Here is a 25,237-nt window from a genome sequence, read left to right as displayed (position 1 = left end):
TTATAATGACGGACTGGTTAGAAATCATCGGAAAAATCCAAACCGGAGCTTTATCGCCCAACACAAACTACGGAGCTTATCTGATTATGAAAGTGACGTCACGTGCGTATGGGCTAGAGCTAGTTCCGGCAGAGACTTGGATAAAAGTGGGGAATGGTGAAAAGAAAACAGAGTCAACTTATCTAAGTCGCTTGGATAGCAAGAAACAACAAATGGAGCGGCTGTTTTACGGACAGAGAGAAGAGAGGATGGCGATGATGGACAAGGTTGTCGGGGCTCATAGGAGGGAGCCAGAGGTGAGAGACGATGGGTGGATGGAAATAGAGCTCGGAGAGTTCGAGACGGGACAAGAAGGTGGTGAAGACATGGAGGTTGTTATGAGTCTAACCGAAGTTAAAGGTTATCAGTTAAAAGGTGGGATTGCTATTGATGGGATTGAAGTAAGGCCTAAACCCCAAAAGTGAGTGAGTAGTAACGGAAAAATGAGTGCCAAATTTTGGGTTTACCTGATTATGTGTTTGGTTCGGGTCCAAAATGTAAGATGAGAGACAACTCTTTTGGTGGTTTGATTTATACATTATTATCCATGTAGAGTAACGTATAGACCAACACTTGTCAGTTGTCATCTGACAAGAAAAAAATGAAGACTACGAATTGTCAAATTTGGTTCGTATGGCGTATTCTTGTGATTGTGATTGTGAACCTTACTTTACATTTGTTGACATTTAGTTGCCACTTGTTCTTTTTTTTTTTTGGGGCAAATAATTGCTAATTGTTCAAACATCTCTATCGATTACTTATTTATATCCATAATACGTACTGATAATATAAGTTGTACAAATACGTATGATTTGTTGTACAAATACGAATAATTCTGATTGATTAATGACACTATTGACACTTGCAAGAATAGTATATAAAGAGAGTTTTCCATGGATTAATCTTAAAATGAGGAAAATAGGGAAAAAGACAAGTCATAATGTGGTCATTACAATTCGCATAACATGAGGATGAGGACAATCTTAGCACATATATCGAATTTCTGGTGTCACCTTCACCTAATCTCGTGTAGGTGGCCTCTATTCTATATTTTGGTTTTTATAAAACTTTGTCACATCGATAGAAACGGTGCAAGCACGTGTATGTTGTACTATCATATCATTTACACCTTATAAGTAAATTCGTAGGCACATTATTATTCCTCAGTCCTTTAATGGTTTATAGCCATTTGTTTACAACATTTTCGATTTGTTTATTTGTCATTTTTATCTTTATTTTATTTATTTTTGTAAATTTCAAAACTCAAACTCGACCATAAAGGAGGAAACAAAATTATTGTAATTAAAAATCAATTAAAACAAAAGTGACTTAACCGAATTAATTGAGCACATAATTATAGGATTTGCGCCACGGTGACTTGCTTAANAGCATGCGTAGCGAACATCCTCTCCTTCACAACTCCGGCCGACACATTCTCTTCGTCGGCCGTCTCCTCAGTCTTCAAGGTCGCCGGTGATTCTGATCTCGTCTGGGAGAAGTTTCTACCTTCCGATTACAGCCACGTTGTCTCTAGATCGACTGATCACCACCAGAAGTTCTCCTCCAAAAAGGAGCTCTATCGATATCTCTGTGAATCAATCCTCATCGATAATGGCAGAAAGGTTAGTATATTATTATTAGTATTACTACTACTTTCTTGATTTTCTAAAGAAAAATATCAAGAAATCATTATATGGATACATTTTCAATATCAGATGTTCAAGATCGAGAAACTTTCCGGGAAAATATCGTATGTTTTATCGGCGAGAGATCTTTCCATAACTTGGAGCAACCAACGACATTACTGGTCTTGGAACCCTCGATCAGATTCAAGGTCATTTATTAATTAAATAAATAAGTAAAAGTACATATCATTGGTGTAAACACAAAACCTAATCACTGTTTTGATATTTTGGATCATAGATTCTCGGAAGGGGTGGAACTTATAATGACGGACTGGTTAGAAATCATCGGAAAAATCCAAACCGGAGCTTTATCGCCCAACACAAACTACGGAGCTTATCTGATTATGAAAGTGACGTCACGTGCGTATGGGCTAGAGCTAGTTCCGGCAGAGACTTGGATAAAAGTGGGGAATGGTGAAAAGAAAACAGAGTCAACTTATCTAAGTCGCTTGGATAGCAAGAAACAACAAATGGAGCGGCTGTTTTACGGACAGAGAGAAGAGAGGATGGCGATGATGGACAAGGTTGTCGGGGCTCATAGGAGGGAGCCAGAGGTGAGAGACGATGGGTGGATGGAAATAGAGCTCGGAGAGTTCGAGACGGGACAAGAAGGTGGTGAAGACATGGAGGTTGTTATGAGTCTAACCGAAGTTAAAGGTTATCAGTTAAAAGGTGGGATTGCTATTGATGGGATTGAAGTAAGGCCTAAACCCCAAAAGTGAGTGAGTAGTAACGGAAAAATGAGTGCCAAATTTTGGGTTTACCTGATTATGTGTTTGGTTCGGGTCCAAAATGTAAGATGAGAGACAACTCTTTTGGTGGTTTGATTTATACATTATTATCCATGTAGAGTAACGTATAGACCAACACTTGTCAGTTGTCATCTGACAAGAAAAAAATGAAGACTACGAATTGTCAAATTTGGTTCGTATGGCGTATTCTTGTGATTGTGATTGTGAACCTTACTTTACATTTGTTGACATTTAGTTGCCACTTGTTCTTTTTTTTTTTTGGGGCAAATAATTGCTAATTGTTCAAACATCTCTATCGATTACTTATTTATATCCATAATACGTACTGATAATATAAGTTGTACAAATACGTATGATTTGTTGTACAAATACGAATAATTCTGATTGATTAATGACACTATTGACACTTGCAAGAATAGTATATAAAGAGAGTTTTCCATGGATTAATCTTAAAATGAGGAAAATAGGGAAAAAGACAAGTCATAATGTGGTCATTACAATTCGCATAACATGAGGATGAGGACAATCTTAGCACATATATCGAATTTCTGGTGTCACCTTCACCTAATCTCGTGTAGGTGGCCTCTATTCTATATTTTGGTTTTTATAAAACTTTGTCACATCGATAGAAACGGTGCAAGCACGTGTATGTTGTACTATCATATCATTTACACCTTATAAGTAAATTCGTAGGCACATTATTATTCCTCAGTCCTTTAATGGTTTATAGCCATTTGTTTACAACATTTTCGATTTGTTTATTTGTCATTTTTATCTTTATTTTATTTATTTTTGTAAATTTCAAAACTCAAACTCGACCATAAAGGAGGAAACAAAATTATTGTAATTAAAAATCAATTAAAACAAAAGTGACTTAACCGAATTAATTGAGCACATAATTATAGGATTTGCGCCACGGTGACTTGCTTAAGGCGTAAAAAGCCATTGATTATACGGAATTAGAAACTGTAGAAACCTTAGCTAAGGTTGATGCTCCCTCATAAAATAAACATCAAATATTTGTAAGCGAATCAAAACAAAGCTAAGGTTGATCCGGACAAAAGCTTCATAAGTTTAGAGAACATAAACGGAGATCATAATATCTCTCTCCGGACAACATGGACCTTTAACTTCGTCCTCAATCTAGCCGCTCCATCTGCAGACATTTCAAATAAACATAGGCAATACCAATATAAGAAACTTTTGATTTGTGTGTTCTTTCAAAATCGAGTAAATATCGACAATGAGACTGCTTAGCAACAATAATAATAAGAACATAGAAGCGCGAAAGAGGGGCGTAGTGTACCTTCCAGAGACCGTCGTTAAGGTAATGCATGGTGTCCACTCCGATTCCTTTGTTTATGCCCTTTCTGTGGACGAACACAAGAAAACCGAATAAGGAGTGTTAACTACACATAGACCTAGTCAGTAAATCACTACCATTAAACTAACATAGAGACAAATCTAGATTGTGATAATGGCACAGAGAAGGAAAAGTTTAGCGAAGTGAAAGTAAATTTATGAGCAAACAGGCGAAAGGTGACCCCATTCTATTCTGGTGCAAAGATGTGTACCCAAGGAAAGAAGAGAAACCAATAAAGTAACAAATATTGGGTTCCTTAGAGAGAAAACTGTAGCCAAGAGTCCGTAAGTTGGCTTAAATTTGAAAGTATATAGAAGTACATGTTTGTATTTTCTAATTTATTCCTACACAAGGAAAAAATTGACTTACATGTCCTTGGCTGACATTTTGGTGAAGCCTATTGCTAAGGCGTGTTGCTTTCCTTCTGCATATATGGCCTAGGCAAACACATATTCATGGTTAAGATAAGCAAAAACAAACAAAAACGCACCCAAGGAAAGAGTGTTTTGTTCATACCACTGGCCTTTCAGCGTCAACTTCTTCATCCAGAACGCCTCCCGGGGAAGTAAGACCAGGACACATTATGTTTGCACCAGAGAGAACAAACTTTATGGCACCTCTATCAACTTGAAACCTCCTCATTATATTTGGGTCTGCAAAATTTCAATAATTTAACTGCCAAATTGACATTCTTGGCTAACTAATAAAACCCCAAATTTTCTATTGGATTCACTCTAGTATGTGAAATTATAGGAACGTAATGTCTTTAAGAACATATTTTGCTAACCCGGGAAAGGTATGGAGAAATATATTTAACTAAAGTTCATGGCTTTCTAATTAACAATGGACCTTTTATATAGTACAGTGGCATGAGATAAGCGAAAGGAAGAACAACTTACAGAAACCAAAACCCTGGAAATTCCAAAAGTGTCAGACATATTATTCAACTACATGCAGTTTTTTAACCAGGTAAATTACTAAGTTCTAATGCAGATCATAGTGACTAATGCAGATCATAGTGAAACTAACAGGTGGTTATTATAATTTGTTAAGATAAACACCCAAATATGTTATGCTGTGACAACAAGACCATATAGCATGAATGGTGTGAAGGAAGAGTGATATTACATTGATGAAGAAGTCGCAGTGTTGGCATGTATGGCCCGTCACGGATACAGAAGAAGAGGGGGACATTGTTGACAACAACAAGGGTCAGATGGTTTGGGCTGCACGAGGTCAAGAGTAAGTGTAAGAATAGAAAGTGGTAAAAGAAAATTCAGAAAACATACTACTGATATATGAGGTTGTGATTTTACAAACCACTTCACTACGATAAGAGGAATCTTTTTGGGGAGTAGATCCTCCATCACTGTTTCAAGTCCCGGGTACTGCAACATTTACATACACATTCTTTATATCTACCAAACTACACGAAATCATAAAAGTTTAAGAAGGGGGAAAAAGGCAAATGAAACAACAGGCATACCTCATCTTGAATACTCTGGCGGATCCTACGTTGAACAGATGCCTTCACTTGGTTTTGTGATGAAATCTCCTCCAAACAAAACCTAGGTTAAAAAGATTGAACATAAATACCACCTTCATAGACATAATGGTATAGCAAATATATCTAAAGGCCTTTCCAAGCAGAAGACTCTTTTTTTAAAAAAAGAAAAAAAAACCTTAAACTTGATAGCACTCTCTGATAGTTGCGAGTTCCAATCAAGACTCAAACTTTTCACTATGAACCACACTTTCTTTGTAAAGATTTGGTAAACACTATCAAAACAGATCATATATAACAAAAGAAATTATCAGAGAACAAGCAACAGCGACCAAAACCTAACAAACTTGAAGATGTTTGCTTTTGAGAACTCACAACCTTCCAGAAGATATAACAACCAGCCATACAGAGACAATTCTAAACAATGAAATCAGAAAGCTTACGTACCAACAATGTGGTCGAAAAGTAACTAGAAGCCAATATCCTCCAAAAATTGTGATTAAGAATTTGTAGTAAACTATAAAGTGCAGTAGAGGTCATTACATTACTAGTCACAAGCTACTGTCCTCCTGACCTAAAAGATCATCCAAACCAGACCCCTTAATCGAAATTACATTCCCATCACGCCACATAATCTATATAAACTAGTAGCCGAGATGTTGAGAACACTAATTCTTAGATGATAAAATTATGAATTGATAAAATAAAAATTTTAACATGTTGGGAGGAAAGATGCTTACTTCTTGAACATGTTGGAGGAAAGGTAGGTTTAGGAGAAAGAGTCGATGTAACTAACAACTGAAGATAATCTCCAATTTCTAACTATGATTTGCTTCCCTGCAAAGTGAACATTGGAGGATGTTGATTTGAGAGATTAAACTGAGATATTTCGTAACATAAAATCAACAACAAAATTGGAGAAATTCAATATAAAACATAAAATTCAAACGGAACAGAGCCAGGAACTCACGGACTGAGAGAAGATGGCTGACGGAGAAATGGGCCCTCGACGGAGGAGGAGTAGTAAAACTAATCGGCGATTGAGATTTGAGAAGGAAGCAGTAGAAGAAGAGCCGAGAGAAGTGGATGTTTTCTCCCGAATTATTAAAACGACAGTGTTTCACAAAACCTAGGGAACGAGTGAATAAGATCCGATGGGTACCAGTTCGATCCGACCAAACCCGAAATTGGGGAACTACATATTTAAAGAGCCCATTGGGCTGATGATATCTGTCAATTGGGCTTTTCGTGGGCCGCAGAGGATTAGTAGATCTCTCGACTTAATTAAAAAAACTCGTTTCTATAAAGACAAGGAACGAACGGTAGTTGTCTTGTTTCCAGAACAATCTTCAATACTTTCTCGAACCTCTTTCCTTCTTCTGTCCTGCGAAAAGGTGAGTTTCAAAATCTTTTCCAAGGGATCTAATTCAATTTAGTTCCTGATTTCTTGATTTTTCAATTTTGTTCTGCCTCTGAGATTTCAGATGAGTAGCCGATGGAATCGTACGATCTACGTCGGGAATCTCCCTGGAGATATTCGCATGCGTGAGGTTGAAGATCTCTTCTACAAGGTTTGCAATTTCCTCCTCTTTTCTTGTAATTCGCAATTTTTTTTATGGTTTTTGATCGGCGCTTTTATATAAATATATCTTCGTTGCAGTACGGACCAATTGTGGACATTGATTTGAAGATTCCACCGAGACCTCCTGGTTATGCCTTTGTCGAGGTATTTTAATTATCATTCTTTGATTTGTTTATATGTTTATATTATTATTGTTAACTGTCTATTATAATGACTAAGAGAGTCTGTTATTATTTGATGCAGTTCGAAGATCCTCGTGATGCTGACGATGCTATCTATGGCCGTGATGGATATGACTTTGCTGGCTGTCGACTTAGGGTTTAGCCTACTGAACGCTTTTGATGTTTTGACTTAACTTAAGTTTCTCTTATTTATTTTCTAAAAGATGATGTCTTTTTTTAGGTTGAGATTGCACATGGTGGTCGTAGAGGTTCATCATCAGTTGATAGGTACAGCAGCAGCTACAGTGGTAGCCGTGCACCTTCAAGACGCTCCGACTTTCGTGGTTTGTAAAGTCTTCTCCTTTGTGTTTGTTTGCCGTTTGTTGTGTTAATAAGACGTTTGTATTTGATGATGACTCACTTTTTTTATGTTGGAAACATACAGTGCTTGTGACTGGATTACCACCATCTGCTTCTTGGCAGGACCTTAAGGTAATGGATACTCTATATAGTCCTGTTTCTAGATGCGGGTTCTCTATTTCTTGTTTGATTTATCTTTATTTGGTTTTTATGGGCGGTTAGGATCACATGCGCAAAGCTGGAGATGTCTGCTTTTCTGAAGTTTTTCGTGACCGTGGAGGTTAGTTAGTTTCATTAATCTTGTTGTAGGTGTTTATGTTGGTTTTTAGGCATCTGAACCGGAGGACTCACGTTTAACATTATTTTTTTGTAGGCATGTCTGGGGTTGTTGATTATAGCAACTATGATGATATGAAGTACGCGGTAAGTTGTATATCTTTCCAACGCAAATGTTCCCAGCATATCGTTGCAGTACGGACCAATTGTGGACATTGATTTGAAGATTCCACCGAGACCTCCTGGTTATGCCTTTGTCGAGGTATTTTAATTATCATTCTTTGATTTGTTTATATGTTTATATTATTATTGTTAACTGTCTATTATAATGACTAAGAGAGTCTGTTATTATTTGATGCAGTTCGAAGATCCTCGTGATGCTGACGATGCTATCTATGGCCGTGATGGATATGACTTTGCTGGCTGTCGACTTAGGGTTTAGCCTACTGAACGCTTTTGATGTTTTGACTTAACTTAAGTTTCTCTTATTTATTTTCTAAAAGATGATGTCTTTTTTTAGGTTGAGATTGCACATGGTGGTCGTAGAGGTTCATCATCAGTTGATAGGTACAGCAGCAGCTACAGTGGTAGCCGTGCACCTTCAAGACGCTCCGACTTTCGTGGTTTGTAAAGTCTTCTCCTTTGTGTTTGTTTGCCGTTTGTTGTGTTAATAAGACGTTTGTATTTGATGATGACTCACTTTTTTTATGTTGGAAACATACAGTGCTTGTGACTGGATTACCACCATCTGCTTCTTGGCAGGACCTTAAGGTAATGGATACTCTATATAGTCCTGTTTCTAGATGCGGGTTCTCTATTTCTTGTTTGATTTATCTTTATTTGGTTTTTATGGGCGGTTAGGATCACATGCGCAAAGCTGGAGATGTCTGCTTTTCTGAAGTTTTTCGTGACCGTGGAGGTTAGTTAGTTTCATTAATCTTGTTGTAGGTGTTTATGTTGGTTTTTAGGCATCTGAACCGGAGGACTCACGTTTAACATTATTTTTTTGTAGGCATGTCTGGGGTTGTTGATTATAGCAACTATGATGATATGAAGTACGCGGTAAGTTGTATATCTTTCCAACGCAAATGTTCCCAGCATATCGTTGCAGTACGGACCAATTGTGGACATTGATTTGAAGATTCCACCGAGACCTCCTGGTTATGCCTTTGTCGAGGTATTTTAATTATCATTCTTTGATTTGTTTATATGTTTATATTATTATTGTTAACTGTCTATTATAATGACTAAGAGAGTCTGTTATTATTTGATGCAGTTCGAAGATCCTCGTGATGCTGACGATGCTATCTATGGCCGTGATGGATATGACTTTGCTGGCTGTCGACTTAGGGTTTAGCCTACTGAACGCTTTTGATGTTTTGACTTAACTTAAGTTTCTCTTATTTATTTTCTAAAAGATGATGTCTTTTTTTAGGTTGAGATTGCACATGGTGGTCGTAGAGGTTCATCATCAGTTGATAGGTACAGCAGCAGCTACAGTGGTAGCCGTGCACCTTCAAGACGCTCCGACTTTCGTGGTTTGTAAAGTCTTCTCCTTTGTGTTTGTTTGCCGTTTGTTGTGTTAATAAGACGTTTGTATTTGATGATGACTCACTTTTTTTATGTTGGAAACATACAGTGCTTGTGACTGGATTACCACCATCTGCTTCTTGGCAGGACCTTAAGGTAATGGATACTCTATATAGTCCTGTTTCTAGATGCGGGTTCTCTATTTCTTGTTTGATTTATCTTTATTTGGTTTTTATGGGCGGTTAGGATCACATGCGCAAAGCTGGAGATGTCTGCTTTTCTGAAGTTTTTCGTGACCGTGGAGGTTAGTTAGTTTCATTAATCTTGTTGTAGGTGTTTATGTTGGTTTTTAGGCATCTGAACCGGAGGACTCACGTTTAACATTATTTTTTTGTAGGCATGTCTGGGGTTGTTGATTATAGCAACTATGATGATATGAAGTACGCGGTAAGTTGTATATCTTTCCAACGCAAATGTTCCCAGCCTTATTTGTTTAACAGCTACCGAGCTGAATTTGTCTTTCTAGAGGCCAATGTTGGATCTTTGATGTTCCTTTCAATTTTTGTTTAACAGTTAAGGAAGCTCGATGACTCTTGAGTTTCGAAATGCTTTTTCTAAAGCTTACATACGGGTATGTTATATTTTCTTATATTGACTTTGACACTTTGTTATATCATTAGATATATTATGGAGTTACCTCAAATTTAACTGTTCAGGTGAGAGAATATGAGTCGAGGAGTGTGAGTCGCAGCCCGGATTATTCCAGAAGCAGGAGTCGGAGCCGTGGTCGAAGCTATAGCTATAGTAGCAGGAGCAGGAGGTCTGTTTTTTTTCATAAAACTAAGGAATAATAGTGATTGACTGCTCAAACTCATTTATGAAAATTAACTGACTTCTAAATGCATTGCAGTGTGTCACCTGCTAGATCCGTTTCCCCGCGGTCACGGTCTCTTACTCGCTCTCGTTCGCCACATAGCTCTGTTTCAAGGTAGGACCTTTTGTTGTTTTCGAAAACAGTTAAATTTGCTTGACCCTTTTAATCCGTCTAGCTATATGGTAGTGGGACTAGTTGATTGCCACTTGATTATCTTCCTAAGAACTATAATAGTTGATACTCATTCCTTGATGGCGAAATTAAACTATGTTGAAGTTTTCCATGTCACACAAAAATCCAGTATGGGTGAAGTTGCTTCATCGTTTGGGACCTCGAGAGTTCCCTTTTTCATTCCTTACAACTTGAATGTGTTTTTTATGTTTCGAGTTTTTTCAACAGAGCTGCTTCAGTGATTTTTAGCCAAATTACAGTTTTCTGAAATGATCAAACCAACACCAAGTCACGTCTTCTGAAATGATCCCTCGTGTCCTTTCTCTTTCCTCTCCTGGATGGTTTTCTTTATCTATAGCTTCACTTCTCAACTTTTTCCAGCAACGGTGAATTTAATACGGATCAGTCTACACTATCTGACTTCTTCAGTTTTATAATTTAGAGAACACTTGCCTAGACGTTTTCTTTTTGTAAAGATTTCATTGCTGTTGGAAGGGCAACGATATGAATCTGGATTTCTGAGGCCTGTCGTTAATCATTTACAGTGATTACAATTGTATTGCCTTGTTTGTTTTCTAGATCTGGCTCACTGCTGCGAGCTGGGGATTGGATCTTAGGGACTTGATGGGTCATCTAGATGGATTGTTGGACTGGATTTACAAAGCCGGATTAGCATGAACTTGAACTTCTATTTTTGGTCTGGTCTGGTACTCAGCGCGTATCAGCTGTAGGATCTAATCACAGCGTTTGGGACTATGACTCCCCAATATATTATCTGATTTGACAATGCTGTGTTGTGTTCTTTTCTAGGCCAGAACTTAAGTCCCGAGACAAGTTGGGAGATGGTCAGTGAATTGCTTTCTGATCCGACACTTACATGGTTTTTTTTTTTTGTCCTGCTGCAGGTCGCGATCAAGATCAAGATCCGGTTCTCCTGTTTCACCTGTAAGTCTAAAAAGCTGAGCCTTCTTTAATTCTCAATCTCTGGTGTATTTTTAAATGGCTGATCACTTTGTTTGTGTCCGCAAACCATCCCTCCGAGTGTTTTAGCAATAATCTATCTTGAGTTCATCACTTCTTCTTCAGCTAACATGGTGTATTTTACAGGTGAGATCTGATTGAAAAAGAAAACCGGAGATCTGATTGAAAAAGAAACCGGAGTTGTCGTGTCATTAACAAGCAAACTCTGTCGGCTGCATATTTAAATTCAGACGTTTATATTTTTACATTACAAAGCTTGTCGTGTGTTTTAAGCTATTCTTTTAATGATTCTCTTTTAATACTCGTGTTACAGTAAAACCTCTATAAATAAATAATTTTGATAGTCCAAATTTGGTTAGTATAAGAAACAGCAAAATTTAATAAGATAATAAAATAATAGTTTTGTAAAAAATTTCTGTAAAATATGATCGTAATAATATCATAAATTAATAATTATATAATTTTATACATATTTATAAATTGATATAATAGTGTATGGTTTAAAATTCTGATTTTTTAAAAAAGCTTATTTTAAAAATAATTATTATGTTGTATTTCTAACTATAATAATATAAATACTATATACCATGTGTTTTAAAAAATTTTAATATCATAAATTAAGAAGATATGCATTAATTTTCATTTTAATAGTTTTATAGGCTATTAAAATGTGATAATTGATATTCCATAAATTTGAATTTAATTTATTTATGTAATGTGTATAAGTGATATTGCTTATAGTATTTATAATTTATAACTAATAAAGTTTTCTAAATATTACAAATTTAATTCTAAAACAATAAAATTTCTAACTTACGAAATCTAATTTTCTTTTGCTAAAATTGTTTTAACTAATAATTGTTAAAAATTTAAACAACTAGAATATATATCTATAAATTAATTATTAAATTATTAATAAAATTATGGTTCCAATATTATTGATTTATAGAGTTTCTACGGTAGATTATCTATCTTTAGTTAATTAGTTCATCTTTAGCTAGCGATGGTGTACAAATTTTGTTTTACAAGTGAGATCTGATAGATAATGTTGTATAATGATCTAATCCGAGTTGACTAGCTGTATCCGAATTAGTTTCATACTCTCATGCTTTTCAGGATTCATTGCCAATAGAATTTGATTCGAATCTGAGTTTATTCTACTGGTCTTTTCGTATAGGACGACTAATATGTCTTTCTAGTTTTAGTTGTGAACATGTTATTGGTTTGTTGTGTCATTAACAAGGCAGAAATTGTCTCGACTACATATTAAAGTTCATGAGACGTTGTGTTGGATGTTTTTTTCTTTCAGAGGCAATTGCGAAAGAAGTGAAAGGAAAGGATGCTTAAATATAATTACCATCCGCCTCATAACACAACAACTTTATATTAACAAATCTCCATACATATATTTTTACATTACAACTATTATTGGGTCTATGGTGTCTTTTAAGATTCTCTTTAATTATGCTATTGTTTTTGGCCAAGATTACTAAAACTCGTGTGATAGTACAATAAAACCTCTATATATTAATAAATTTTGTTGGTTCTAATTTTAGCCAGTGTTAAAAATAGCAAAATTTAATAAAATAATAAAATAATATGTTTTTTAAAAATTCTCATGTAAAATATGGTCCCAACAATATCATAAATTAATAATCATATAATTTTACACATATATATATATATATATAAAACAATTGTTATGTTGTATTTCTAACTCTAATGATCTAAAATACTATATAACATGTCATAAAAAACTATTTTAAAAAGTTTTTTAATATCATAAATTAATAAGATATGCATCAATTTTCATTTTGATAGTTTTATATGCTATTAAAATATGACAATTAATATTATTATCCATATATTTGAATTTATGTATGTTATATGTATAAGTGATATTGTTTATAGTATTTGTAACTTGTGGCCAATAATATTTTTTAAACATTACAGATTAAATTCTAAACAATAAAATTTATATTTTAAAATTTAAACAATTAAAATAAGACCATTATTAATTTATAGAGGTTTTAGTGCTAGATTAAATTCCCGCAAAATCTGTTCGATTTGAATCCCACCAACATCCACACTGATATACAAGTCGATTCTTCTCTCACCTTAATACTGACATATAAAATTGTACCTAATAATAAGTACAGTTAACTCGAGAGTCTGTCTATTGCAACTGGGCCTGGGTCTCCCAACATGGGCCTAGGCTATACAAGGGGTAAGATTATGGGCTCGATAACCCGACCCGAAATGTATTCTCTCCCTCACTCCCAAAGCATCATCGGTGCTAAATCCTCTGGTTTCCTTTCACCAGCCAGTCCCATTCTCGCGAGCTTCCGTCTTCAGTAGCTCCTTCTTCCACCACCATGGCCTCTTGCTTACAAGCATCCATGAATTCTCTGCTTCCACGCTCTTCTTCTTTTTCTTCTCATCCTCCTTTATCTTTGAATTCGCCTGGAAGAACAAACTTGAAGACCTTTCGCTATGCCTTTCGCGCCAGAGCCTCTGCCAAGATCCCTATGCCTCCGATAAATCCCAAGGATCCATTTCTCTCAACGCTCGCTTCCGTTGCCGCCAATTCTCCAGAAAAACTTTTTAATCGGCCGGTTAACTCTGATGTGCCGCCCTATCTTGACATCTTTGACTCCCCTCAGCTCATGTCTTCTCCTGCTCAGGTGAACGATCCTCGTCCAAATCCGTTTCATATATAAAGTATTTTAGGCTCCCTGAGTTTAGTTAAATGCTCTGGTTTGAGAATGAGTTGAATTTGGAGTTTTCGTGACTAAGCAATAGTGTGATTTGATGAGTTTGATAGTCGCTGCATCATTGATACACACTGCTTTTCAAATCCACTGAAGGAATCTGTTGGTTAAAATTTATTAGGTTGAAAGATCAGTGGCTTACAACGAGCATAGACCGAGAACTCCACCACCAGACTTACCCTCTATGCTTCTTGACGGAAGAATTGTTTACATTGGAATGCCTGTGAGTTACTTCAGTTCTGGGATTTTGGATGGAGTTTTGGTAGTGAGGAGTGCGTAGACTGATGTTTGTGATGCTGACTTGTTTTTGTTTTTCAGCTTGTGCCGGCAGTTACAGAGCTTGTTGTCGCAGAGCTAATGTATCTTCAGTGGCTTGATCCTAAGGAACCCATTTACATTTATATCAATTCCACAGGGACCACTCGTGATGATGGCGAGACGGTGAGCTTTGAACACTTTTTTTAATCATCTAGACCCATTTTTTTTCATTTTTTCTAATATCAGTGAACAATGTTAACTAAACAGGTTGGCATGGAATCGGAAGGTTTTGCTATCTATGATTCTTTGATGCAACTTAAGAATGAGGTAATTTGTTTATTTACGAGTAATCTGCTTGTGAAATGCAAACATATAAATAATAAGTTATGAATAGAAGAAATTACTCAAGCTACTCGAGTAATTATCGAGATAAGCACTTTATCTTCTCCCAAGTGTGATCCAGAATGGTTTTTTTTTACTGTTGCAGGTACATACAGTCTGTGTGGGAGCAGCCATAGGTCAGGCATGTCTTTTACTTTCAGCGGGTACAAAGGGTAAACGGTTTATGATGCCGCATGCTAAAGGTAAACATTTTGGTCAACTGGGTGGTTCACTCCTGATTATCAAAGCCTCTCAAATTTTTTGATTTAATATCTTGCAGCAATGATCCAGCAACCTCGTGTGCCTTCTTCTGGGTTGATGCCTGCCAGTGATGTCCTGATTCGTGCCAAAGAGGTTTGATGTTCCCTCTGCACACTCTGTCCTAGGAACTTAGATTTTCTCGCGGTGTTTGTTTATACATTCATCCCGGATATTTTATATAATTTGGAAACGAATTCCTCACTTAAGCATTTAGCGCGGAATGTTATTAACCTAGAGGTGTAGAAACTGAGTTTAATTATCCCACATTCCTGATTTGCAATTGCAGGTTATAACAAACAGGGATATACTTGTGGAGCTACTATCAAAGCACACTGGGAATGTGAGTGCAGAAAGTTTCTTTCACTTAATAATTTTGTGTGGAGAAATTTATGGCTGATTAAAAACATTCTTATATATGTCATTTAGTCCGTGGAGACTGTAGCTAACGTGATGAGAAGGCCATATTACATGGATGCCCCAAAAGCTCAAGAATTTGGAGTCATTGACAAGGTAAGTTCGGGAACCGTAACATGTGATACTGATTTTCTTATGCACATACTAAGAAATTGAGCTAATTTGTCGTCATTAAGATAAGTAATCTTCCCACTTCCCAGTCAAGGTTTCCACTCTGCCGCTTTTTTCTGATGTTAGCCTGGGCTTAAGATGAATATGTTTTCAAACTCTTCCAAGTTAAAGACACTATTAGTGTTGCATGGAATGTTATATTGCTGACACGTATTGCTCCAAATTTGAGACCTTAGTTTTGGAAAACTTCTTCATTTGTCTGTTTCCTCAAGGTTTTAAGGTTTCATCGAAGACATATGAGAGTTCTTGCCTGGGTCTAAAATTTCCAAGTTTCCAGTTTGACATCTGTTGGTTTTTGATCAGAAAACACTGTTTAATAAAATTTAACATTTGAGATGATCTCATCATTTGGTCTCTGTTGCATTATAACAAAACTGTGGAACAATTTTCACCAGATTCTTTGGCGCGGTCAAGAAAAGATTATTGCGGATGTGGTTCCTTCAGACGAATTCGACAAGAATGCGGGGATTAGAAGTGTAGAACAAGTCTAGTTTCAAGTTCTCTTGCCTCAAATCACTGTAAGTGACATGTTTAACTTATCCCTAAGCATGAATATTTTAAGAACAAGAGAATATTCTGTGGTTGGTAATGATTCTTATTCATGGAAATCCATGTAAATCACCTGCATATCACTTGAATGAAAACATGAAAAAGCTTATCGTGGTACAGTATGATATTTATTAGCTTGAAATCTCCTCATTTGCAGGGGTGTCATGGAGAAGAACAAATAGACTGACCAAAATTCACATCGGCCGTGACAGCCTTGTTTCAAATCACTTGGTAAATGTGAATCATGGGATTAGGAGAATCATACTAAAAGGATCTTGAAATATTATGATAAAATTGTAATGTGTTTGTTCGTTAGCCAAAGTAAATCAATACAATCTTCAACTCTCTTTTTACCCCCATTTGATTTCAGTATTGAACAGTTTCATACACTTTTATTTTGGTCAGCTTTTTAAAATTCTGCTATATCAATTTGGCCAGGTTGAATAGCAATGGCAATTGGGACTCACTATAAAGTTGATGTACTAAGGTGTAGTGCCTTGAGCGTGTTATTATATTTTGACCGATAAACAATGGTCGACAGAGATAAATAGTAACATGATTGTGGTGCTCACTAGACAAGAGTCATCAAGTGAAGTGATCTTCCAACAGTCAAGTTAGACGTATATAAATAACCCCAACAGTCCACGTAACTTAGTGAATGAACATAACAAATTCCGTAGCCAGAAGAACCAACTTACATGGAGCTTTGAAATATACGGAAACAAAATAAAAAAATCAAAAAAGCTCCGATGCCGGGAATCGAACCCGGGTCTCCTGGGTGAAAGCCAGATATCCTAACCGCTGGACGACATCGGATTTGTTGATAATCATTTCGTTTCACTTTACTTAATCTTAGACGTTTCTCGCCCAAAAGCCAAACTCTCCGTATTAGTTAGTTCTTGCTTGTGAGATTTCTGTCTGTCTGCTTAATATTATCTCTGCTGACTCATCATCATTAACTCAGGGAGGCTGCTTTGAGCGATGGCAGAGGATACGAGCTTTGAGGAAGAAAGGAAGCTTGAATTACTACGCCTAAGTCCCCTTTTATTTACACTCTTATTTTCTCCTATTTAGATTATAGAAAAGTTCAAGTTGTAGTCTCAGGTACATTTAGAACCCCTTTAAAGTGGTTATAATAGATATCAGCTTGACACTATTTGCTTTTTTCGTATTAGTTAGTTTATGTGTATTTGCTTTGATAATGCACTTGCATTCAAAAAACATGGTGAAAACGGATTTTAATCATTGGTTTATTAGTAGCTACATTTATTCAAAACATGTGTTGCTACTTGCTAGGTTTTATGCAGTTTACTAATGAGTTTATAAATATTAATGATGGATGATTAATATAATTGAACTAGAAATTCTCCTTATGGAACTCAAACTTGGTTGTAGTTTTCCTAGAGAAATCTTGAGCCAGTTTCTTTAACTCTCCTATGATGCATGTATTACCACAGTAGAAAACCCCTACAAACATAATAAAAAAAAAAGTGTAAAATCAATCACTAGAAAGATTTATATTATAGTTTATGGAAATTGTTGTGATAGTGACGACATACCAACTCGTTGATTGACGTGGTTGACAGCGACATGCTTGAAGACGCTACGCCAATCGGGTCGAGCGAAATGGGTTCTGACCCGAGTGCCCGAAACGATGTCAATACCGCTCTTGGCATGGTGCAATGACTGCAACATCGTGATTAGTGCTGACCTCGCGTCTCCTTCCTCATACACGCTCGTGCAGTAATTATGTAGTTCAATCATCCCCTCACTATCATACTCGGCTACCTCGTTCATGACCTCACTGAACCATTCTAATGATCCCTGCTCTCTTGTAACCCAATAGAAATAAGCTCGTTTTGTGGCAACGTAGTTTTTTATAGGGACATTGTGGTTACTAGTGCCTTGTTCGATGGATTTCTGGTTCTTGATGTTGTTAAGGACGTCCCTGATTATACTGATTAATGGTGTCGCTCCGATCCCTAGACCTACCAGGAGCAATACATCGTAGTTCCGGTAATCTTGTGCCGGTGCACCATATGGACCATCGATCAACAGCCTCGGAAACCTTTAGATGTAAATTGATCATATAGTTAACTACTTCTTTTTTTTCTTTGTGAACTTTTTTACTTCTTTCACATGCTCTGTTTTCAAAACAGAATTACGCAAATAATAAATCAAATACCTGGTTATATTATTGGCTTGACCTATGTCAGCTATGAAGAGGCCACTTTGACTTGTTGAGGGAAGTTGACAAACCTATGGTTTTTGTAAATTAAATAATATCAAAACAAGCTGCATAATGCTAATTATAGTGTATATGTCATCAATTTCATACATGTTACTCTTGAAAACTAACCTTCGAAAATAAGGATTTTAGTTGCGATGTCCAGTCGCCGAGCGTACGGATATGAATGCTGAGGTAATCGTCCCCAGAAGCAGAAGTAATTGAAAACGGATGCCTATACAAAATTGAAAAACAGGTTATATATATTAACAAAAATAATAATTTATGATCATAAGTGTTTGGTTTTGTTAAATACCATTGTAATGGTGAGACGTCAGAACAGTTAACATATATGTACTGTCCACTTGTGTACTTGAACCCTTTAGGCTTCGACATGTAAAGTGAAAGTACATTTCCTGGATATACTGCAACCTGAAACTTAAATTAAGTTAAAGTTTTGTAGGATGCATTCGGATTTGAAGAATTTTTATTACTAGAGTTCCTATAGAACTTGCCATAATTTGCATTTTCAATATATTACTAAAACATACCTTTAAGATCTTTACAGCCTTGGCACCTGGTCTAAATGCACGGATCAGTCGTTCAGATGCATATAGTAGTACGGGAACAGCCAGATACATCCACGTCTATACCAAAAACGATGCTTATATTATGTCTAATTTTCTGAAAAATTACATGATTAATGAAGACGTAAAAAATATATAGTATATATTTACGTACCGTCTTGTGGTACCATTCCTTGGAGAGGTAAATAAAGTAGCCATGCACGATTAGAAGCACATAAACGATGACAAACAAATGGTGGGAGTACCAAAAGGCATTGAAACCAGTCAACCGTTTCAGAGATTTTGGTAGGTTCGCCCGGTTGCGTCTGAACCATGATTGGGCCAAGACGTAGGCTACTATCATTAGAACCACCATAATGACACCCGTCCACCCATCTGTCCCTTTCATGAACCATCCGTAATTGTCAGGCCTCTCGTCTCCGAAAAACTTTTTCACTGCCTCAAACTCTACATTTTTTGCATGCAGCAAACGTGGGAAATCACATGCCAGGTGAGATATGGCGTGTAAGCCTATTCCAACCGCGATCCCAAACGCAACAACCTACTTGGATCAAAAGAATTAAGCATAACCAAATTGTTATAATTTATTTTTTTGATGATAAGACCTATATATAATTTACCTTGTGGAAATTGATATTGTCATCAAATGGAACAACGGACCCAAGCTTGGACTTGGTCCTTAGCCAAGTGATAGTGTTCCTACAAACAGGCAAGAGAATAAGAGCCATGTTGAATTTCAAGGTCTCTGCACTGCCTTTGGCCACGGAAACACAATAGCCCAGCACCTCGAACACGGTTCTGCGTTTATACTGTAGAAATTTCCAAGTGAAGAGAGCCATGCAAATGGATATCCACAAAGTTATCACCCAAATCCTTTTCCAGTTCTCCATGAAGAAGTAAGATAAATTCCTAGCAAATCTTTTCAGCGGGTTCCGATCTTTCGTTGGTATGAGCTTCTGGCTCAACATCTTGTTGAGTGCACGTTTGTTCGCAGAAGATGGACTGTTATTCGATTGGCTAGGAACTTGGAGAAGCAATGTTTCCAAGTTGTGTAACTACAAATAAACCATTACTCTGACTCTGTACTTTTGAACACATTGAAATAACAAAATCGTTTGATTGATTAAAAAAAAATCAAGTGTAACCATTTATATTGTAAATAATGAACCTCAATATATCCAAGGTTGTCGCGATCGAGTTCTTCCATGATCAAGGCAGCATATTCATCTACTTTTTCCTTAATCTTTGATAGTTTGTTAGCCGAAGCACTTAAAGCAATTATCTACACAGTAAGCCGCAACAAAACTTAATTTTTGTTTTATTTTTATTAATAGAGAAATTGTGATCAATAGCTATAGTAAGGAAATCGCTATTAATAATCTATCCTTCACCTCCTTAACCTCGTCTCCCGTTATACGTCCGTCCAAATTCTTGTCCACCCTGATTCACATAAACACAAAGAAATAACTAAAGTAATCCTATTAATTACAATATTGTAGTATAACAAATGATAATCAATGCATTATATAAAGTGTCCTTTATATAAGTATGAAACTATATACATATATACTTACATATCAAAAAAGATTTGCAGCCTAGCGTCAAAACTATTGCCTGTGATCTGCTCCCAAAATTCGAATAATTCACTTTTGGTGATTGACGATGAAGTAGTCCCTCTCCTTCGGACCAACGCCTCATAAAGCTCGTTCACAAATTCGCTAGATTCAACCATTCCTATTTCATTGAAATTTTTGTTTTTATTATTATATCTCTTTTTCAGGAAAAAAAATATTAACTTGAAAATAAATGAAACTATACACTTTCAGAGAAATTTTGTAAATTGACAAAGCTAGCATACATTTGATATTTATAAAGTACGTTTTAAATAGATAAAAATGTTAAAAATAATTAAAAAAAAAAACTGAGCATTGCAGTCATGAGATTACCAAACAAAAACAAAAAAAAACTTTAAAATGAAACAAATTTTTTTTTATTACCTATGCAATGTCCAAATTTGGATTTAGGGAGCTTCCCATCAATGGCTAACTCATCGAATCTCTTACCAACGTCCTCCCAGCCTCTGCCAACAGCGTCGTTTTTGGCGATGAACCTCAAACCTCGAAGAGCAAACATAGCACCGGACGACTTACTACGGTCGAGCCGTGGTGAAGCAAACGACAGTGACTTAACCATCGTTTTTAGCTTCCCTGAAAGAACCGAACGAAGTGTCGCCTTGGACTTCATCGTGCTGATGCTTTCGTCTCGCACTTGGAGTGTGATCTCAACGTAGTCCTCATCAGGATTGCCTGAACCAGTGGCTTTGCATCGGGAAATTTTGTTTTTCTCTCCTTCTGACCAAGACTCCATTTCTTCCTCCATCTTCCTTATAGCATTTGCTACACTTACATTATCCACGCTGTTTTGTATTTGTATTAGTGCAAACTCAAGTCATAACCAACGGATTTTAATGACCATAATAACCTTTGACAATTTCGAGTTTATCATAACTTATGATGTATAAGCAATAGTATATTATAGTTTCTGTCTCAATCATATTCATACATATATACACATGGAGTAAAAGAAAACCACATATATATTGGTATTTATCGCGTACTTTGTAGACGGATTAGAGTTCCATTATATTGATTATTCCATATATCCAACAGAAATCAAATTTATTATAGTAAATGTGTATATCGTGCGAACGTATTAAATTAGAGTTTTGTTTTTCTTGGCTAGACCATGGATGAGGTGGGTTTACATGGGTTCATATTCGGAGTTCTGCTTTTTGGCTCGCTTTTCTAGAATCCGTAATGTATATTTATTTTTATGTAATTTACGAAAATAAACAGACAAGTACAGTACTATGCCATACATAGTATTTATTCGTATTTTAAAACAATTTTATTTATTTTAATTTTTTTAAGAAAAAGCCAACATGTAATATGGTCAATAATTTAGTTTTGAAAGTGAATTAGAAGCCAAAAAAAAACTAGGGCCGCCATTAGGGTTGGTTTGCTGTTTTATTGTTATCATTTTCTTATTGTACTTTGATTCCAATTAAAATACAAACACTAAGACTAAGAGTAGTTAAGAAAAATTAATATATCTCAGTATATTAATTATGTATGGGGTGGTTAAGCAATCAATAGCCATGTTCTTCCAAAATTACACCTCATCGAATGCATATGCATTAGTTTTGGCATTACACTAAATTCATTAATAACAAAAGAAAAATATTTTTACTGTAATGAACTTTTTTCCTGTGAGTTTTTACCACATAGGATTCTTCAGATTTTACTGAATTCTATAAGCTAAAATAAATTTATACAAATAAATAAAAAACTTTCGGATAACTACTAAAAAAAATGAAGAAGTCATGGAACTTTCCAGAGGTTCTGGGATGATGATTTGATGTGACGTGTCCCTCTGGTATTGGGTACTTAACGTGTGAAAAATGTAAGGAGCGCGCCAACACAAATTATGTAATTAAGCTTACGTGTCAAGCACTGATTGGCTGGGATACTCTACTAGGATAAATACGAATCGTCGTGCCGCGTATATATAAATAGATTATGAGCTTTCATATTCTTTTGTACGCAAGCAAACCCTAATCGAAGAAGAGTTGTCAACAACGAAAGATGAATCTTATGAAGAACAACAGAACGAATATGACGAACAAAGCTCTCGTGTATTTGGTTTTTCTGACAGGTAAAAAATCTCACATCTTTCGGAATTTGTGTTTCTAATTTTTTTTTATGCTATAAAGTGCTTGAATTGTTTTTGTGAATATTGTAGCAGCTTTGATGTCAATTGTGGCAATAGAAGCCGAAGAGCAGAAAATCGGAACGGTGATAGGGATCGATCTCGGGACTACGTATTCATGTGTTGGTGTGTATCATAACAAACACGTGGAAATCATAGCAAACGATCAGGGAAACAGAATTACACCATCTTGGGTTGCGTTTACTGATACCGAACGTCTCATCGGAGAAGCTGCTAAGAATCAAGCGGCCAAGAACCCTGAGCGGACCGTCTTCGACCCCAAACGTCTGATGGGAAGAAAGTAAGGGTTTAGTTTCTTAGTGTATACGTCTAGTCTATATATAATTTTGAGCTTTTGCTTATGTTTTTTTTTTTGGTGTTGTGTTACAGATTTGATGATCCTGATGTTCAAAGGGATATCAAATTCTTGCCATACAAGGTTGTGAACAAAGATGGAAAGCCTTATATTCAGGTAAAGGTTAAAGGTGAAGATAAAGTGTTTAGCCCTGAGGAGATTAGTGCTATGATCCTAACTAAGATGAAGGAGACAGCTGAAGCTTTCTTGGGAAAGAAGATCAAAGATGCTGTCATCACGGTTCCAGGTATGAGTCATATATACACTTCTTTTAACTATGTAGATATGATTATATGGCTTCTGAGCTTCTTGGTTATTTTGCAGCGTATTTTAATGATGCGCAGAGGCAAGCCACAAAGGATGCGGGAGCGATTGCGGGGCTTAACGTGGTTCGTATAATCAATGAGCCAACAGGTGCAGCCATAGCTTATGGTTTAGACAAGAAAGATGGGGAGTCAAACATTCTCGTATATGATCTTGGAGGTGGAACATTTGATGTTAGTATCCTTACCATAGACAATGGAGTCTTTGAAGTCTTATCCACAAGTGGAGACACTCACCTTGGTGGAGAAGATTTTGACCACAGAGTGATGGACTACTTCATCAAACTGGTCAAGAAGAAGTATAACAAAGACATAAGCAAGGATCACAAAGCCCTTGGTAAACTTAGGCGTGAATGTGAGCTTGCGAAACGAGCTTTGAGCAACCAGCACCAAGTCCGTGTTGAAATCGAGTCACTCTTTGATGGAGTTGATTTCTCTGAGCCTTTAACAAAAGCGAGATTCGAGGAACTCAACATGGATTTATTCAAGAAGACGCTGGAGCCAGTGAAGAAGGCTCTTGAAGATGCGAAGTTGAAGAAATCCCAAATCGACGAGATTGTTCTTGTTGGAGGAAGCACTCGAATCCCAAAAATCCAGCAGTTGTTAAAGGATTTCTTTGACGGCAAGGAACCTAACAAAGGGACTAACCCTGATGAGGCTGTGGCCTATGGCGCTGCGGTCCAAGGTGGAGTGTTAAGTGGTGAAGGTGGAGAAGAAACACAAAGTAAGTGACTTTTGTAACTCTCTTTATGACCATCAACCGTGTGTTCTTGTTAGACATTGTTTTTTGAGTTGCAAAATACCTAACTTTACTGAAAACAGATATCTTGCTGCTTGATGTTTCACCTTTGAGCCTCGGTATTGAAACTGTGGGAGGCGTGATGACAAACATCATTCCAAGGAACACGGCGATCCCAACGAGAAAGTCTAAAGTGTTCACGACTTATGAAGATCAGCAAACTACTGTGACCATCAGAGTCTACGAAGGCGAGAGAAGCATGACTAAAGATAACCGCGAGCTCGGAAAATTCGATCTCACTGGCATTATTCCTGCACCCAGGTAAACTCTGATTCAAGCTTGGCTACTAAACCATTTAGGTTATAGTTTGTTTATTGGTTTACTTAAGACGCAAGGAACACACATTTTTTCAGGGGAGTGCCACAGATTGAGGTGACTTTCGAAGTGGACGCAAATGGAATTCTACAGGTGAAGGCCGAAGACAAGGTTGCAAAGGCGTCACAATCGATTACAATAACGAACGATAAAGGTCGTTTGACAGAAGAAGAGATTGAGAAAATGGTTAGAGAAGCAGAGGAGTTTGCTGAGGAAGATAGGATTGTGAGGGAGAAGATTGATGCGAGGAACAAGCTTGAAACGTATGTGTACAACATGAAGAGTACAGTGGAAGATAAAGAGAAGCTTGCAGAGAAGATAAGTGATGAAGATAAAGAGAAAATGGAAGAGGTTTTGAAGGAAACTTTGGAGTGGTTAGATGAGAATGTGAATGCAGAGAAGGAAGATTACGATGAGAAAATGAAGGAGGTGGAGTCGGTTTGTAATCCGGTTATCAAGTCGGCTTACGAGAAAACCGGTGAAGAGAGTAAAGACGACGATGAAGATGATGATCTTCATGAGTTATAGAGTTCAGGTGATTGAAGACTGTTTGAGTCAGTTATTGACCGGTTTAGAGCACTTGGATTTACAATTGTTAGTGATTCCATTGTTTTCTGTTCTCTTTCTTATTTTTAAGGGTCGCTAGATATGTAAAGTTGAGACACGAAATAGATGGTGGCGGGCTAGTAACTGAACTTTTTGGAATCTTTTTTTTAATAACCGGTGAAATATTTCATAAGGAGAATGTTCCTTTTTGTCATTCCTGCAAACTACTTCTAC

At 36.5% G+C, this 25,237-nt stretch overlaps 7 protein-coding genes and 1 non-coding gene across 11 annotated transcripts in view; 5 read left to right on the top strand and 3 right to left on the bottom strand.

The window, feature by feature from the left end:
* The window catches only part of LOC104755102 (F-box protein PP2-B15-like), a 5,377-nt gene extending 2,733 nt beyond the window's left edge, over positions 1 to 2,644 (top strand). Inside the window, exons 2-4 of one of the 3 annotated variants that reach the window (XM_019239718.1) lie at positions 1,427 to 1,661; positions 1,755 to 1,873; positions 1,963 to 2,644. In XM_019239718.1, the coding sequence (XP_019095263.1) occupies positions 1,427 to 1,661; positions 1,755 to 1,873; positions 1,963 to 2,446 (838 nt within the window). In that variant the 3' untranslated portion in view covers positions 2,447 to 2,644. Of the gene's footprint in view, positions 1 to 16; positions 663 to 1,426; positions 1,662 to 1,754; positions 1,874 to 1,962 lie in introns of those variants that run through there. The other 2 variants (XM_019239719.1, XM_010477437.2) reach the window with 2 other exon arrangements.
* LOC104755101 (malignant T-cell-amplified sequence 1 homolog) lies at positions 3,400 to 6,452 on the bottom strand. The gene is made up of 9 exons (XM_010477435.2): positions 6,314 to 6,452; positions 6,084 to 6,180; positions 5,326 to 5,407; positions 5,160 to 5,227; positions 4,968 to 5,065; positions 4,356 to 4,492; positions 4,209 to 4,276; positions 3,783 to 3,846; positions 3,400 to 3,632 (listed from the first exon to the last, which is right to left on the bottom strand). The coding sequence occupies exons 2-9, from the start codon at positions 6,092 to 6,094 to the stop codon at positions 3,615 to 3,617; spliced, it is 546 nt and encodes a 181-aa protein (XP_010475737.1). The 5' UTR covers positions 6,095 to 6,180; positions 6,314 to 6,452; the 3' UTR covers positions 3,400 to 3,614.
* Positions 6,671 to 9,224, top strand: LOC104755099 (serine/arginine-rich splicing factor SR30). Its single transcript, XM_019239753.1, is given in 16 exon segments — positions 6,671 to 6,737; positions 6,828 to 6,914; positions 7,004 to 7,069; positions 7,169 to 7,243; positions 7,328 to 7,430; positions 7,532 to 7,578; positions 7,669 to 7,726; positions 7,820 to 7,925; positions 7,927 to 7,984; positions 8,084 to 8,158; positions 8,243 to 8,345; positions 8,447 to 8,493; positions 8,584 to 8,641; positions 8,735 to 8,899; positions 8,999 to 9,073; positions 9,158 to 9,224. Coding segments are annotated over 13 exon segments (1,005 nt in total). The 5' UTR covers positions 6,671 to 6,737; the 3' UTR covers positions 8,857 to 8,899; positions 8,999 to 9,073; positions 9,158 to 9,224.
* Positions 8,966 to 11,150, top strand: LOC109129859 (serine/arginine-rich splicing factor SR30-like). Its single transcript, XM_019238831.1, has 8 exons — positions 8,966 to 9,073; positions 9,158 to 9,260; positions 9,362 to 9,408; positions 9,499 to 9,556; positions 9,650 to 9,699; positions 9,933 to 10,072; positions 10,163 to 10,240; positions 11,108 to 11,150. The coding sequence occupies exons 1-8, from the start codon at positions 8,966 to 8,968 to the stop codon at positions 11,148 to 11,150; spliced, it is 627 nt and encodes a 208-aa protein (XP_019094376.1).
* Positions 13,563 to 16,480, top strand: LOC104755098 (ATP-dependent Clp protease proteolytic subunit-related protein 3, chloroplastic). Its single transcript, XM_010477432.2, has 10 exons — positions 13,563 to 13,962; positions 14,171 to 14,272; positions 14,368 to 14,490; positions 14,575 to 14,634; positions 14,795 to 14,891; positions 14,969 to 15,042; positions 15,236 to 15,289; positions 15,376 to 15,459; positions 15,930 to 16,052; positions 16,241 to 16,480. Exons 1-9 carry the CDS (start codon positions 13,654 to 13,656, stop codon positions 16,023 to 16,025), a joined length of 999 nt encoding a protein of 332 aa, XP_010475734.1. The 5' UTR covers positions 13,563 to 13,653; the 3' UTR covers positions 16,026 to 16,052; positions 16,241 to 16,480.
* TRNAE-UUC lies at positions 16,828 to 16,899 on the bottom strand. The gene has a single exon. It is a non-coding gene; the product is annotated as a tRNA-Glu (tRNA).
* Positions 17,296 to 21,435, bottom strand: LOC104755097 (respiratory burst oxidase homolog protein B). Its single transcript, XM_010477431.1, has 12 exons — positions 20,895 to 21,435; positions 20,472 to 20,631; positions 20,289 to 20,337; positions 20,066 to 20,179; positions 19,518 to 19,952; positions 19,052 to 19,438; positions 18,862 to 18,957; positions 18,627 to 18,742; positions 18,443 to 18,545; positions 18,269 to 18,342; positions 17,643 to 18,151; positions 17,296 to 17,550 (listed from the first exon to the last, which is right to left on the bottom strand). The coding sequence occupies exons 1-12, from the start codon at positions 21,274 to 21,276 to the stop codon at positions 17,441 to 17,443; spliced, it is 2,535 nt and encodes an 844-aa protein (XP_010475733.1). The 5' UTR covers positions 21,277 to 21,435; the 3' UTR covers positions 17,296 to 17,440.
* On the top strand, positions 22,507 to 25,196 carry LOC104755096 (probable mediator of RNA polymerase II transcription subunit 37b). 2 transcript variants are annotated; one of them, XM_010477430.1, is made up of 6 exons: positions 22,507 to 22,611; positions 22,702 to 22,966; positions 23,056 to 23,267; positions 23,345 to 24,067; positions 24,166 to 24,403; positions 24,496 to 25,196. In XM_010477430.1, exons 1-6 carry the CDS (start codon positions 22,542 to 22,544, stop codon positions 24,983 to 24,985), a joined length of 1,998 nt encoding a protein of 665 aa, XP_010475732.1. In that variant the 5' UTR covers positions 22,507 to 22,541; the 3' UTR covers positions 24,986 to 25,196. The 2 variants fall into 2 exon arrangements, with proteins under 2 accessions (XP_010475732.1, XP_010475731.1); XM_010477429.1 differs by having other exon boundaries at positions 22,699 to 22,966.

The sequence above is a fragment of the Camelina sativa genome, chromosome 17 (assembly GCF_000633955.1).
Source record: "Camelina sativa cultivar DH55 chromosome 17, Cs, whole genome shotgun sequence".
NCBI lineage: Eukaryota > Viridiplantae > Streptophyta > Magnoliopsida > Brassicales > Brassicaceae > Camelina > Camelina sativa.
Note: the sequence above shows the minus strand (reverse complement) of the source record. Positions and strands in the feature narration are given on the sequence as shown.

What these genes read in the sequence shown, in the direction of transcription:
- LOC104755101 (XM_010477435.2), bottom strand. An exon ending in ACTGCGACTTCTTCATCAAT is followed by an intron (nt 4,493 to 4,967) that starts GTAATATCACTC and finishes GAAATTTTGCAG; the next exon opens with ACCCAAATATAATGAGGAGG. An exon ending in AAAATGTCAGCCAAGGACAT is followed by an intron (nt 3,847 to 4,208) that starts GTAAGTCAATTT and finishes GTTCGTCCACAG; the next exon opens with AAAGGGCATAAACAAAGGAA.
- LOC104755096 (XM_010477429.1), top strand. Translation starts at nt 22,542, where the DNA reads ATGAATCTTATGAAGAACAACAGAACGAATATGACGAACAAAGCTCTC. An exon ending in GTATTTGGTTTTTCTGACAG is followed by an intron (nt 22,612 to 22,698) that starts GTAAAAAATCTC and finishes TGAATATTGTAG; the next exon opens with CAGCTTTGATGTCAATTGTG. An exon ending in GGCATTATTCCTGCACCCAG is followed by an intron (nt 24,404 to 24,495) that starts GTAAACTCTGAT and finishes ACATTTTTTCAG; the next exon opens with GGGAGTGCCACAGATTGAGG.
- LOC109129859 (XM_019238831.1), top strand. Translation starts at nt 8,966, where the DNA reads ATGACTAAGAGAGTCTGTTATTATTTGATGCAGTTCGAAGATCCTCGT. An exon ending in TTGCTGGCTGTCGACTTAGG is followed by an intron (nt 9,074 to 9,157) that starts GTTTAGCCTACT and finishes GTCTTTTTTTAG; the next exon opens with GTTGAGATTGCACATGGTGG. An exon ending in CCACATAGCTCTGTTTCAAG is followed by an intron (nt 10,241 to 11,107) that starts GTAGGACCTTTT and finishes GTTCTTTTCTAG; the next exon opens with GCCAGAACTTAAGTCCCGAG.
- LOC104755098 (XM_010477432.2), top strand. Translation starts at nt 13,654, where the DNA reads ATGGCCTCTTGCTTACAAGCATCCATGAATTCTCTGCTTCCACGCTCT. An exon ending in TGATGCAACTTAAGAATGAG is followed by an intron (nt 14,635 to 14,794) that starts GTAATTTGTTTA and finishes TTACTGTTGCAG; the next exon opens with GTACATACAGTCTGTGTGGG. An exon ending in TATGATGCCGCATGCTAAAG is followed by an intron (nt 14,892 to 14,968) that starts GTAAACATTTTG and finishes AATATCTTGCAG; the next exon opens with CAATGATCCAGCAACCTCGT.
- LOC104755097 (XM_010477431.1), bottom strand. Translation starts at nt 21,276, where the DNA reads ATGGAGGAAGAAATGGAGTCTTGGTCAGAAGGAGAGAAAAACAAAATT. An exon ending in ACAATATCAATTTCCACAAG is followed by an intron (nt 19,439 to 19,517) that starts GTAAATTATATA and finishes TGATCCAAGTAG; the next exon opens with GTTGTTGCGTTTGGGATCGC. An exon ending in TAAAATCCTTATTTTCGAAG is followed by an intron (nt 18,343 to 18,442) that starts GTTAGTTTTCAA and finishes CAAAAACCATAG; the next exon opens with GTTTGTCAACTTCCCTCAAC.